Here is a 14,494-nt window from a genome sequence, read left to right as displayed (position 1 = left end):
GCAATTTTCTAGTCCTCCAGGATCATGCCAGAATCTATTGATTCCTGACAAATGGGACCAATCTAGAATGCCAACTTAGTCAGCAAGGACAAGATGGTCAAAAGGACTGTTTCATGTTGAATGACTCCAATCAAGGATTTAAAATCTAATTTGTCACCACCACACTTCCACTCCCACAGTTCATCACCACACACACACACACACACACACACACACACACACACACAAATTCTGTAAGTACAAATTTAAATTTATACATACAGCACAGTAACAGGCCCTTCCGATCCATGAGCCCATGCTACCCAATTACCCCCAATTACATCCCCTGTACATTTTTGAAGGGTGAAGAAAACCAGAGCACCTGGAGGAAACCCATGCAGACAAGGAGAAAACATACAAACTCCTTGCAGAGATCACCGGATTTGAACCTGGGTCGCTGATCTGTATCAGCATTGCACTATGCTAACCCTGCCACCTTTACTGTCCTTGAAGTACCCACCAATGAAAGGGGACAATCATTTCTCCAATGGCGTGTGAATGCAGGAGCTGGCTCCCTGTGTTTGTGTGTACATTGTGCCACAGGAAGAATGGTAAGGACAAGGCAGAGAATGTTTATCCCTAGTGTTGGTGCAATCACTTCCAGCTGCAGTCTGGGGATGGACTCTGAAGTTCCCACCCAGAGTACATTGTGTACGGACGCAGTTCAAAACAGAGTAGGTGATTCTTCTCCTTGAGGTGGACTGGAGGAGGTTTACTGGCTCGTGCACTTTTCCCTGTGTATCACCTCTGGTGGGTCTGGGCAATACTTAAGGATTGTGACGAGGGAGAGTGGACATCAGTCGAGGGCATCTTGAGGGCGGCACAATGGAGCAACAGGTTAGTGCTGCTGTCTCACAGATCCAGTGATCTGATCCTGATCTCAGGTCCTGTCCGGATGGAGGTTCTACCTTCTCCCTGTGACTGGGTGCCCTTTCTCTGGACATTTCTCCTGCATCAGTGCTGTGGTTTGGTGGATAATTGCCCCGTTGTCTATGTGGTGATAGGAGAACGAGAAAGTGAGATAGAAGGGGTTATACAGAAATGAGTGGGAAGTGGGACGGATGAGAATGCTCTGAGAGCCAATTGGCAGGAAGCAGAATGGCTTCCTTCCATGCAGTAGGGACACATAGAACAATTTAATGGGCTGTGAATATCTCTTCCCATTTAGACTAGTCTAAAGAAGTTAGTGGGAGGATGTTGCAAGAGGGACAGGGCTGGGACTGATGCATCTGGTATCTAGGTGAGTTAAAACACAGACAGGCAAGAGGCAAATACATTTCTGTTGCATTAGTGAACCGAAAGATTTTTGCAGCTATCCACATTAATTCCAGACATTTAAGTGAATTTAAGTCATCCAGTATAAACCTCTGGATTATTAACCCGTCCTTCAAGCAACATGATCTGCAGTGCACCCTGACACCTGTTTCTTCATTCCTTTATTAATTAAAAAATTACAAATTTTTACAGGATTGAATTCTTTTTGATAAAACAGACACACATCCCAAGTTCCACATTCCACAGAACAATCAACTAATCCCAGGAAGCAATTTATCCTATCAACAAGTCCAACTATGATGGACTTTCACACAGCTGCCATTCCCTGAAATTCACTACCCTGTTGCACTAAAACTGCACATACACAAGTTAAGACTGTGTGGGTAAAGCATTCGTTTAAAGAATTGTGCTTATTCTGCACGTTGCACTCCTGGATTTGACAGACCTTCTAATGAATATAGATCAGGGAACTTGGACCTGTACTGGCCTAAGGTAGAATAGAGGACTACATCAAAGGGTGTTCCTTCTGTGGAGCAGTCAGTGGAATTCAGATGCAGGGCATAGAACACAAAAAGTTAAGGAAGCAGCTCTTACCAAGGGGTACTTGTCAGAAGGATAGCCTCGCCCACAGGAAAATGAATCTCAAGGTTGTACGTTATGTCTTGTATGTACTCTGACAATAAATTTGAAATCTGATCTGAACCTCTCCACACTTCTTGCAGCTCTCAAAAAAAAATGATGGGAGCAACTTTGGGAATTCAAGAACCAGGAAAATCTACCAGATAACGCCCAGATGTAGTTCTATTCCCTGCTGGGTGAAGAATCCAGCCTCTTCCTGACAATACTGGAGGCACTAGGCACCATTTTCACACATGGCTGTCAGGGGAATTCTGGAGCTCTCTCCCCAAAGCCTGCAAGCCAGTGGTACTTGGGTGGCAGGGGGTGGAGGGAAACGGGAGGTGGGCAGGATGTAAAACTGCAGAACTGAAATTGAAAGTTTTTTTTAAGATAAGGGGATTCTAAATGACCGTACCCAAACATCCCAAGCAACCAGCATCCCTGACCTCAGAACTCCCGACCCCAGCATTCTTGCCTTTGCACTCATGCTTCATTCTTCACTTTACAAGGAGGCTGCCTGGATTGGAGAATGAAGGGGGCAAGGTTGATACAGCTGGGGCTTTTCTCTCTGCATCAAAGAAGGATGAGAGGTGACCTCATCAAAGTCTACAATAATATGTGCATAGCAAGTACCCTTTTCCCTGAGCAACATCAGCAAACACCAGAGGATATCTGTACAAGGTGAGGGGAGGAAAGTTTAGAGGTGTCAGGGGTAGGTTTTTCTTTAAACAGAGAGTAGTGGGCACTTGGATTGCATTGCCAGGGGTGGTGGTGGAGGCTGGTACAATAGGAACATTTGAGAGACTTTTAGATAGGTACCTGGGTGCAAGAAAAATGTAGGGTTATGGGACTGAGGTAGGAACGTTTAGATCAGGGGTGGCCAACCTTTTAATTTTTAATTTAGTCATACAGTACAGTAACAGGCTAGTTTGGCCAGCAATGTAGGTTAATTGGGCGGGATGGACTCATGGGCCAAAATGGCCTGTTACCATGCTGTATGTCTAAATTAAAAATTAAAAGGTTGGCTACCCCTCGTAGATGGTTGAGTAGGTCAGCACAACATTGAAGGCTGAAGGGCCTGTACAGTGTTGTAATGTTCTATGTTCTAATTCTTTCCACAGTTCAATGCATACATGAGAGCTATGATTTGTAGATTTCTATATTCTCAAACCTCTTGGAACAGTCAAGCAGCACGTGAAGGGTTAACATTTATCAACATAACATTAGCAGAGAAACATTAAGGCATTCTCCAGAGGATCAGTTGCTCAAAATGTTACAACCACCAGAACTGCAAAAGAAGCATCAAAACATTCTGTCATGAATCATACAGTGTTGTAGTTCATTAAGAAGTGATAAGTCTGCACGCTGGCAGAATGTTCCATTCAACACTGACCCTGTTGTGGCCCTGCACGCTGGCAGAATGTTCCATTCAACACTGACCCTGTTGTGGCAGCTGGCCCAACTTCCTCTCTGAAGTAGCAATGCACTCCACAGACCAGTGGGAAACTCAGAAAAGAGCATTGTCCCAACACTGAGGAGCCTTCAGACGATCTCTCTCACACATGCTTATACAGACACACACACACTCTTACATGAACACAAACGAATGCACTCCCCCCCACCTCACAACTATTTGTTACCAAGTAGAGTGGAAAAATGGTTGAAGGAACAGGGAGGGAGTGGGATAGCATTTACAGAATTTGGTAAATTTGGGCTGAGAAAAAAAACAGAACATTTTTACTTCAGCAAAATTCTCCTCATTCTGCAACTGCCCAGATTGAGGAACAGACTTTGCACGTCTCTCCTACTGATGGTAAGCAGTTCAGTTCCACAGCTGCTCACTCAGACACAGGCTCAGAGGGAAAAGACCCAAATTCAAATGATATCAACGCCCTTAAATCTTCGTCTCCTCTCCAGAATCTCTGAATAAAACATAAAAGAATAAAAAGCCTGGAACACCTATCCAGTAGAGATCCCCACAGAGGACAACAGAAGGATTGGACTGGTAGGGGGAAGGACAGTAAGCAGGTTGGAGAGGAGATATCTGCAGGTTTCCTGCTGAATACTTACTGCACCATAGCAGCCCATCCCATCAGCTCTTTTTTAAACATGTTACACACACCAGTTGCCTTGATGCAATAATTCTCACTTCATTCCTGTTATTTCTGACTATAATTTAACATTGAGCAGATTACTTTCTCTTGGATTTAATATTAGCAGTTTGCTTAAGCACAGAAACTTGAAATGGAGTGGAATGGTTTTCACCTGGATGGTGAGAAGTGTGCAACAATATGACCGCTCCTGGCCAGCTTTTCTGTAAATACAGTTCAGGTGGAGGGGGATCATTAACACACACCGCTGGGGCAGCTTCCTGCTGGAGAATCTGCCATTGTATTATGGAAAGTCTTCTTGGTGCCGTTGCTCATGTGCTGGGTGTTGGAGGGGGTTGTGCCAACCTCTTGTTCTCTGGGTCGACCCGACCCCAGGCCACCACCTGATCCAACCCAAGGCGCTTCAACTTCTCCACAAGATTGAAACTGAAAATGTTCCTTTCACTGCCGTGGTCGAACAGGCTTCCTCTGTCTTCCCTGGGACCCACCCTGTTCAACATGGATCTGGCCAGGCTGGAGGTGAGGAAGTATCGATCGGGTGGGTGAGTGTACTTCTGTTCAGATGGATATGAAGGGGGGCAGTTCATCTGCAGTCCTAGATTCTGACAATCAGGCAAGGTCTCTGTGGAATCCTGGTGTTTATTGAGAGCATCCGAACCAGCACCACTAATCAGGTTGTACATTGCAGCGGATATACCATGCTCCTTTAACAGTGTGACCAGCCCAAAGGAGGTGCTCATTGTGGTTGTGTGTTCCCTCAGGTTAGTGGCTGACTCAGACATGCATCGCCTGCGGCGGTTCGAGCTGTGGGCTGTTTTCAGCTCCTCGAAGCTGGTGCTGGACGCCGTGGTCCCCAAGGTGTTGGACTTCATTGTGTTGCCACTGGATGGAATCGGCCGAAACTTACTGAAGTGACCAGAGGATGATATGGGATGCAGCCTCTCTAAGTTCCCATCAGATGAAGTGGGCCTCAATTTTCTAAAACTTCCACATGATGGTTTTGGTGTGTGGTGAAGACTGGAAGAGAAAAAGGGGAAAGAATATTCAAATGAATCTGACAGTAAAATCGACCTTGGCACAATTGGACAAAGGCTAGGTCAGTGCCTGATATCAACAGGCACCTTTAGCCAATAAAAGGCAAAACAGTTTAAAGCAGTCATTCTCAACAGGGGTCTTAAGGCCATCCTGGAGGCACAGCATATTTAAGTAAAAACCTTGTTTTCTTTTCACCCCACATAACATAAATATTTTGATGTAGCTGGTAGGAGAGATGTAGTGAAGAAACCAAAACTTGCCTACTTCACAGGGAAGGGGGCCCATAAACTTTGAGAGGAGTCCTAAGAGGGGTGGGGGCATAGGTGAAAAAAGGTTGAGAATGGCTGGTTTAAAGTATCAGTCTGGCTCCTGATTTAAAGTAGAAACTTCAGGACAAGTAATATTTCGGCACAGGCTAGATGGGCCAAAGGCCCTTTATCTGTGCTGTAGTGTTCTATGGGTTAAAAGATCAGGCACCATGGTTGTCAAACTGACTCAGTGAGTAGCGACTAATCCTATATTAATGCCATGTTTTATTTCTCTGCCACATACAGATGCCATCAAACCCCACTCCTCCCCGACCCCAGATTCTACTGCTCATCTAACCACGAGGGGCAATTCACAGCAGCTAATTCCGCCGACCTGCCTGATCTTGGGATATGGGAGGAAACAAGAGCATAGGAGGAGCAGGTGAACTCCTCACAGAGAATACGGGATTGAATCTGGGTCACCAGAGGCAGGAGCTCTACTCGAGCTCAATCGTGATCTCCAGCACTGTCCGTGGAGTTTACAATAGGTTTCCACTGAGAGGTTCTGGCTTTCTCCCACCTCCAAAAGGCTGCGGTTGCCAGTTTAATTGGTCAGTGTAAAGAGCTTTTAGCGTGTAGATGAGTACCGAATATGAACTATGAGGGGAAATAAAATGGAATTAATGAATGTAACTAGGTCTTTGATGGTCAGCACAGAATTAATGGGCTGAAGGGCCTGTTCCACACTGCAGAACTCAATCATGTCTACCGCTGTTATAGTTCCTAGTCCTCACACTCCACTGACACAGATGCACCCAGTCCAATCCACTTCACCCAAATCTGATGTAATTGGTTTCCATGGTAATGATCAATTACTATTGCAAATTGATCCAAAATTGATTAATTAAACAAACCAAAGTTTAAAAAAAACAATGCTGGAGAAACTCAGCAGATCAAACAATAAATTTTATGGAGCAAAGATAAAGATATATAACCAACATTTCGGGCTTAGTCCTTTGTCAAGGGCTCAAGGATGAAGGGCCTGATGAAGGGCTCAAACCTGAAACGTTGGTTTCTTTAACTTTATCTTTGCTCTATAAAGGACACTGTTTTGACCAGCTGAGTTTCTCCAGCTTTGTGTTTTTACTTCAATTGCAGTGTCTACAGACATTCATGTTTTACCAAATGAACAGACCAACCCCAGTCCAGCTCAACAAAAAATTAGTGTTTATAATCAAACCACAAATTTGGGCAATCAATTTCATTGCAAAGGACAGACACCCTTTTATCCATGATGCATGGCTACACATCCAGCTCATCCAATCAACTCCAAGCCAGTCCTATTCACTTTCCCCGTATAACACATTTAACCCTAAACACCTCAAGGTGCATTGGCTGACACAAGATGCATGGTTAGTTTTCATTTCCCAGTGGCGTTCATCTCAATAGGTTAGTTCAGTAACTAAATTCCATCAACTGAGCAAGAGTGGGAAAGTTGGGGGCATTAGTTGATCAAACTGCATACCGGTGATCAGGCTACACAGGAGGTTTGCTGTGTAACTGCAGTATAATTGGATTGAAGCAATGCTGGATGGCATTTTGATCAGGGCAAGGTTGGGAAAGGCTGTGAAAGGCTGAGAAGGCTGACAGTAATAAGCATGCAGCCTGAGAATCAGCCACCCTGGTACAGATCGTCATCAGTGCAACATGAAGAGACATTGGTCCATGAGCTAGGGTGAGGATAGAACACTCAAGGTTCAAGTTACCTTCATTCATCATTCATACCATAACTGCTAATTCAATGTACAGTAAGGACGAGTTTTCCTTCAGGACCATGGAGCAGATTTACATAAATAGGAGTTAAATATTTAAACACAATACAATAAAAATCCATGATATACTAGTGCACAAATGTCTTAGGGATTGAGGAGCCTGATGGCTTGGGGGAAAAAGCTGTTGCCCAATCTGGATGTGTGGGCCCGAGTGCTGTGGTACCTCTTTCCAGATGGTGGAAGGGAGAACAGTTTACATGAGGAGTCCTTCACAATGTTTATTGCTTTCTGCCTGCATCGTGCATTATAGATGTCCATCACGGTAGGAAGAGAGGCCCCAATGATCTTCTCCACTGACCTCACTCTCCTCTGCAGGGTCTTGCGGTCCAAGGAGGTACAGCTTCCAAACCAGGGGGTGATGCAATTGCTCAGGATGTTCTCGATACATCCTCTGTGGAATGTAGTGAGGATGGAGGGTGTGGGAGATTAACTTTCCTCAGCCTTCACAGGAAGTAGAGGCGCTGCTGGGCTTTCTTGGCTATGGAGCTGGTGTTAATGGACCAGGTGAGATTCTCTGGTAAGTGCACTCCAAGGAACTTGATACTCTTAACGATCTCAATGGTAGAGCCGTCAATTGTTGGCAGGGAATGGTCCCCCCGGGCCCTCCTATTGTTTAACAATGAGCAAAGTGGACATCATTCTGCTTCCCATTCTAAACCAGTTTTATAGTATAATTTAATGCTCAGAACTTTCACTTTCAACTGATGTGTTATCTCCTTACCTCTGGGGAAGATGATCAATAAATTACTTGCTGTGCTTTCTGTAGTACATTGCTAATTATTTGTCTAAAGTAACTAATCAGCTTTAAAGTATTTTAGGGAGTCCTGTGGTCAGAAAAGGAATGCAGGTCATTACTTCTGTCGAATTAAGTCAATGAGCCAATTGTTTGGGGTGGAATGGTGAGCTGGGCCAAAAATCAACAAGATGTTTCAGTTTGACCTTTCATCCCTCAGCAGCTCCCAGTGGGAGGGAGTTACATCACGGTCTGGTACAGGGTCACCAATAACCTTGAGCATAATGGACACCATCCAGGACATCACAGGCAAAACCCTCCTCACTACTGACAACATCTACAGGGAACGCTGCCATCGGAGAGCAGCCCAAATCAAGGATCCTGACCACCCAGCACACACCCTGTTCTCGCTGCTGCTATCAGGAAAGAGGTGTAGGTGCCACAAGACTCGCACCACCAGGTTCAGGAACAGCTGCTGCCCCTCCACCATCAGACTCCTCAACAACAAACTCAATCAGGAACTCATTTAAGGAGTCTTACTTTGCACTTTTTTTTTCTCTGTATTGCACAGTCAGTTTGTTTACATTTCTTTATTTCTTTACATGTGTACTTTGAGTACAGTTTTTTGCACTACTAATAAGTGGTAATTCTGCCTCACCTGAAGGAAAAAGAATCTCAGGGTTGTACGTGACACCATGTACGTAGTCTGACAATAAATCTGATATCAGGGATAGTGAAGTGGAGCAAGAATATGGACAGACTTCAAAGCTTGAGCCTAACTACAGCAGTGGAGACAGAAAGGGCTGCAGATGCTCGAATCTGGAGCAGAACAAGCTGCTGGAGGAACTTAGTGGAGGCGGGCAATATCCGTGGAGGCAAAGGCGTAGCTGACATTTCAGGTCGAGATCCAAAATGGCGCCTCTGCCGTTGTCTCCATAGGTGCTGCCTGACCCACTGATCTCCTCCTGCCCCTCTTTTTTTTTTGCTCTGACAGAACTGCCTTCAACTCCGAGCAGGCCTTGCAAAGAGAGTAGCTCAGTCCTGAGAAAGCAAAAGTGCTCATGTGAAGAGTTATTGGAGGCTTCTGACGCGCAGTAAATAACTCGAGAGGTTGAGACCGAGTTGCTGACCTTCCTACTGGGGAAGGGTCAGGATGTTGGAGGCTTTATACAAGGTCAAAAGAGGGAGGGGGTGGCAGGAACAGCCACAGGACAGGGCAGAGCCAAGTAATCAGGAAATCAGGAATCAGCGGTTCACCACAGCTTCAAAATCCAAAACCTTGACTAACCATTTCTCTCCACGGATTCTGTGAAAACACAGAAATGCTGGAGGAGCTCAGGCCTGAAATGTCAGTTACATATTTTTACCTCTGACCTGCTGAGTTCTTACTACAATCACAGCATCTGCAGACTTTTGCGTTTCCCTTCATTGATGCTGCCTGTCCTGCAAGTTCCTCCTCCTCCTCTTTGTTTGCTCAAAAAAGGGTTGCACAGTTAGTGAACTGGTGAGCACAAAGCTGTAAACAGAGCCGGCGACCGGAGTTCAAATCCCACACTGCCTGTGTGGGTTTCCTCCGGGGACTCCGATTTCCTCCCACTCTTCAAAACTTCCCAGGGGTTGTAGGCCAATCGAGTGTAATTGGGCGGCACGGGCTTGTGGGCCGAAAGGGCCTGTTATCATGCTGTATGTGTAGATTTAACATTTGAATTGAGAATCCCACCATCCACAGTTTTTGAGTTTGTCTGTGTTAATTAGAGGTATGGAGGTGGGTGAGTCGAGAGAAGGGGAACAGCAAGAGAAGCAGAGGGAATTTTTCTGGAATGATCTGTCTGGAAATACAATTAACTCTTGACAAAAAGGAGTGAAAACTCAACCATGGGGTATTAATGGAAAGAGATTTGTCCGGATCTTGTAGATCTTGGTTAAAGCTGATGGACTGATTCGCAGGCTGCAGGTCGAATGAGGTAGGGCAGTGGTTCTACAGAAGAGGCTGGTGCTCTACACAGGGGCAGGCAATCTACAGAGGTGGGGGTGCCAACACTCAACATTCAGCTCTTACTTCAAGGGGCAATACTCCTTAAACTTTCAGCAAACCCCTGTACCACCGCCTTGTCCCTGAATTTTGGAGAAAGACAACAGAATGGTTAGCAAATTCTGGGTCAATCGGCAAGGCTGGCTCCAGGCTGTGGCTCCACGTCCCCGAGGGCAGGCCTGGATTAACCATTAAGCAAAGTAAGCACGTACTTAGAGCACCAAGGGAAAGGGACATCAGAGTTTTTTCCAGCACTGGATTTACCATGGAGCAGCTGAATTAAGGGGCCGTCACAATAAATAAAAAAAACCTTATGTTATATTTACTATAGTTGTGGGGTCTGGCCTGACCCATTTCACATTCCACACTTATTGTGTCTTAATGTCTTGTCAGTTAGACAATGGAAGGGTCGAGGTGGAACCAGTGTTGGGCTCTGCTTAGGGCATCAGTTGGCCTTAATCTGGCCCTACCTGAGAGTAAGGGAAGAGGTCAGAGATGGGGAAGGGGGGGGGACGATGTGTGGAGGTTGTTCTGAGGGAGGGAGATGGGAGTAGGGTGTGGGAGAGAGGAGGAGGACTGAGGGAGAAGGTCAGTAAAGCTGTGGAGAGGAGGGAAGGAGACGGAGGTAAAATTGTAGAGCTTGAGAGCAGCAGGGATTACAGATGGGGAGCAGTGAGAGAATCTCACAGGAGAGGGTGAAGGGGTTCAACAAGTGTGGAGGGAGGGTTCAGCGGGGTTTGAGGGGTCGGAGGAAGGGGTAGAAAAGGTGACACTGACAGAGAGGGATGGGGTGAGGGGAAGGGAAATAAGTGCAGGGATACAAGGAGCGTATCCCTTGTACTCCACTCCCTTGTATATCCATTTCCCTGCTCATTCCCCTCTCCCCATCATCTCCATTCCCATTATCCCAAACCTCATTTTCCCATCTCTTCTACATCAACAGCCCTCTCTCCACCTCCCAAACCCCACTCCACTGTTCCAGCCCCACCCTTCCAGAGGCACTGGACCCATTGGGCTGAGCCCTGGGGTCGTCCCAGCAAGGGGGGCTGGGAAGCTTGGATCTGGAGAGATGACCTAACTCATACATTCATATTCCTGAGGGGACTTGAAGGGGGGGGGGGGTAGATGTCAGGAGGTTTTCACTAGTGGGAGAGTCATGAACAAAGTGTTATTTAAAACAGATTTTTCTCTGAGGGTGGTGAATCTCTGGAATTCACTGCTCGTAAGGCTGGAGGAAGCTGAAACACTGAGTATATTCTAGGTGGAATTGCGGGTGACAGGAATCTGACAAACAAGGGGGTTGTTGCCAGCAGAGGGTGGCCATAGTTATATTCAAAGGTGGGGTAGGATTGAGGGGCTGAGTGATCATCATCTGCTCTTGAGTTCTCATCCCGACCCTTGACCACAGACTCTTACCTCATGGTAACGGAGAGCTCGTCCGAGGGGTGCATGATGCGGCAGGTAGTTATGGTGTAGGTGGACTGTGTATCAGGCAGTCGGTTGGTCGATTGATATGGAACACCTGAAACAAAGAGAGTTCAGTGCAGATCCGGGGAGATGGGAACAAGGGGGAAGAGGGAAGGAAAGGGTGGAGGGGGGATAAGGGGGAGAGAAGAGGAGAAGGGGAAGAGGAGCACAAGTAGGAGTGGGAAGGGGAGAGGGGAGAGGGAGGGTGGTAGGGGAGGGGGGAGGGCGAGGGGGAGGGGTATGGAAAGCAGGGAGGGGAGGGGAGAGGGCAGAGGGGGAAGGGGAGGGGAGATGGAGAGGGAGAGGGGGTAAAAGGTGTTGGGAGAAGAGTTGTGGAGGAGGAGGAGGGGAGGAGAGGGGGAGAGAGGGAAAGAAGGAGAAGGCGTTTCAGACTGACAGTGAAACTGAAAGAATGGTGTCACAACACAGAAATGCAGAAAGTGGTGTACAGACAGAGGGAGAGAAATGAGGGAAAGGAGTGAGAGATGGGGAAAAGAGGGGCAAGAAATGATGGGGATATTGGGTGCGTCAGAATGACACAATGAAGAGCTTAGAGAGGTTGGTGAAGCAACACCTTCATCATGGTGTGACAAAATGTCAGCCGATGTTTGAACCATGTCTGGATGCGTGATTTGGGAAGTGTCGGTGAGTTACGGGGATGGGGGTGTAGCATCATCGCCCTTTTCCCTCGTGTATCTTTACCATTGAACTCTGGTTTGGGTTGCTCAGGCAGAGGTGTTGTCAGATGCTGGAATAAAGTGAAGTCTGTTTCATCTTCCTCCAGATCGTTCAGGTTGTAAACCTCACCCACGTCGGCTTTGAGCTGGCAAAAGTCTTTGGTGAGAACCCCAGGCCGTGGCTCCAATATCCCCCCCAGGTTTGGCTGAGCAAGCTGCTTCCACTGATGGAGTGTGGCTGAGCCTGCAAGAGCAACGGAGGAGAATCAGTCAGCATGCGCTGTCCCATCCCAGGATGGTGGGGAGGTACAGAGTGGGGGAGACAGGGATGGAGACAGAGACAGGGAGACCCAGAGAAACAGAAGGAATGAGATAGATGGAGACTAATGGAAACAGCTAGACTGGGGTGTCCCCACGCACGCACACACACACACACACACACACACACACACACCACACACACACACACACACACACACACACACACACACACACACACACACACACACACACACACGCGCGCACCCTCCCATCTCCCATCTCTTCCCTCTGCACACTCAGTCCTGATGAAGGGTTCCATTCCTTTTCTCCCTCTAATGCTGCTCGACTGGTTGAGTTTCTCCAGAAGGTTGTCTGTTGTTCTCAAGCCCACATGAACAGGTGCACAATTACCTGCACAGCAGTCAGAGAGATAGCGAGGGAGAAGGATGTATGGAGTTCAATGGGAACCAGGCCTGAACTATTGGGATTTCAATCAATAATTGGCCAGGTTATTGGAGGTTTCCTGCATTTGCCTTTCTAACCACTTGCTGAAACTGTCATTAATTTTCAATGCTTCATGTCCAAGCTCTACCAGGTCTCTCCGAACAATGACTGATTTCAATTTCTCACAGTTTCATTTACCCCAGGAAAGTAGAAGGTCACATGTTTTCCACATGATATTCCATCTTCCAGGTCCCTGATCGTTCACTCAGCCGACCAATATCCTGAAACTCTCCACATCCCCTTCTCCATGACTGGGAGGGGTGTGGAGAAGTAGAAAGTCGGGAGGGAGAAAAGCAAAGAAGCTAGACTAAAAAGAAAAAGTTTCAAGATAATAAAAGAAAATGAAGAACAGAAGAGGAGAGAGGGAATGAGGGAAGGAAACAAGAGGAATAAAAATAAAGAGAGCAATGAAAGTGGAAACAATCCAAAGTTACATAAAGAGAGAGGGAGGGAAGGAATGAGATATGTGGAGGCCTTGGATGCACTGTCTTGCGTGAATGTGGAATTCCGGAGGAATTATTTTTAAGACATACAGCATGGTAACAGGCCCTTTCAGCCCTTGAACCCTTGTCACCCAATTGACTGACAACCCGGTCCACTTTGAAAGGTGGGAGAAAACCGGAGCACCCGGAGGAAACCCACGCAGACATGAGGAGAACGAACCAACTCCTTACAGTCAGTGCCAGATTCGAATTCCAGTCGCTGATGCTGTTGCGGCTTTGCACTAACCGCTGCACTAACATAGTGTACACTAAACTGATAGATTGATGTTCCAAGAGCTAGCATCTTCTCGATGGGTTGACTGGTCTACTGTGCTTAACAATTCCATAATTCCATTTATGGATTCTATGAAACAAATTGATGTCAAAGGTCAGAGAGTGAACTCTAGGGTCAACGTCAGGTCTCACCTTCCAGCGGCTTTATGATCTTTAGTTTATCAGGCCGGGAGTTTATGGATAGCCCTGAGTAAGCACTCAGCCCTGAGCTCCCGGAGTAGTTGGTTCCTGTTGACAGGACACTCTCTGCGGGAGTGAGAACACCACTGGACGAAGGTTCATCACTGGTCAGATCCTTTAGCTTCTGTTCCCTCTCTTGCTGAAAGATGGTCCTGTCCAGTGCTGTCTCCTGACGCTGGGACAATCTCTGCAACGCTGCCTCCAAATCCCGGCATCCCGGTGTGCCTGGAGTCCCCAGCTTCCGCTCCACATCCTCGTCTCTGCAATAAAGCCAAGGAAGAAACTCCGTACTCCCACTCACTCTCTGCCTGGTGCCCATCCCACCCCATCCACACTCTCTTCACTTCCCCCCCCCCCCCCCCCCGTCTCATGGGTGTGAGATCATACACCACAAGATTCAAGGACCGTCTCTTTTGTGCTGCTATCAGACTCTTGAATGTTCCTTGTGCAAGTAAAATGGTGTTGCCTTTCCTCAGTATCAACCAATCACTCTTTGTAACTCTGCATCTCTCAGCTGTGTCTTACTTGCTGTACTATGTACGCAGCTTCTAGCTGGATTGCTCACAAAGCAAACTTTCCACACATATGGGTTACCTGTATCACACTTATTTCACTATTTTCAGATTCGTCATTTTATTTCAAAGTCTCTCCCAAACTTCCCTCAGTTACCTGCCAAGCAACCCTGGGAAGGTCTAGCATCGGCTAA

At 46.9% G+C, this 14,494-nt stretch overlaps 1 protein-coding gene across 5 annotated transcripts in view; it reads right to left on the bottom strand.

The window, feature by feature from the left end:
* Positions 1-1,458: 1,458 nt before the first annotated feature.
* The window catches only part of LOC138747670 (trafficking kinesin-binding protein 1-like), a 62,573-nt gene continuing 49,537 nt past the window's right edge, over positions 1,459-14,494 (bottom strand). For 4 of the 5 annotated variants that reach the window (XM_069907149.1, XM_069907148.1, XM_069907150.1 and 1 more), the window contains 4 exons: positions 13,741-14,048; positions 12,093-12,311; positions 11,340-11,445; positions 1,459-5,060 (listed from right to left, as the gene is read on the bottom strand). In XM_069907149.1, the coding sequence (XP_069763250.1) occupies positions 4,355-5,060; positions 11,340-11,445; positions 12,093-12,311; positions 13,741-14,048 (1,339 nt within the window). In that variant the 3' untranslated portion in view covers positions 1,459-4,354. The remainder of the gene's footprint in view (positions 5,061-11,339; positions 11,446-12,092; positions 12,312-13,740; positions 14,049-14,494) is intronic. The other variant, XM_069907151.1, reaches the window with a different exon arrangement.

This window comes from Narcine bancroftii, chromosome 12, assembly GCF_036971445.1.
Source record: "Narcine bancroftii isolate sNarBan1 chromosome 12, sNarBan1.hap1, whole genome shotgun sequence".
NCBI lineage: Eukaryota > Metazoa > Chordata > Chondrichthyes > Torpediniformes > Narcinidae > Narcine > Narcine bancroftii.
The sequence above is the reverse complement of the archived record's forward strand: the minus strand, read 5'-3'. Positions and strand labels throughout refer to the sequence as shown.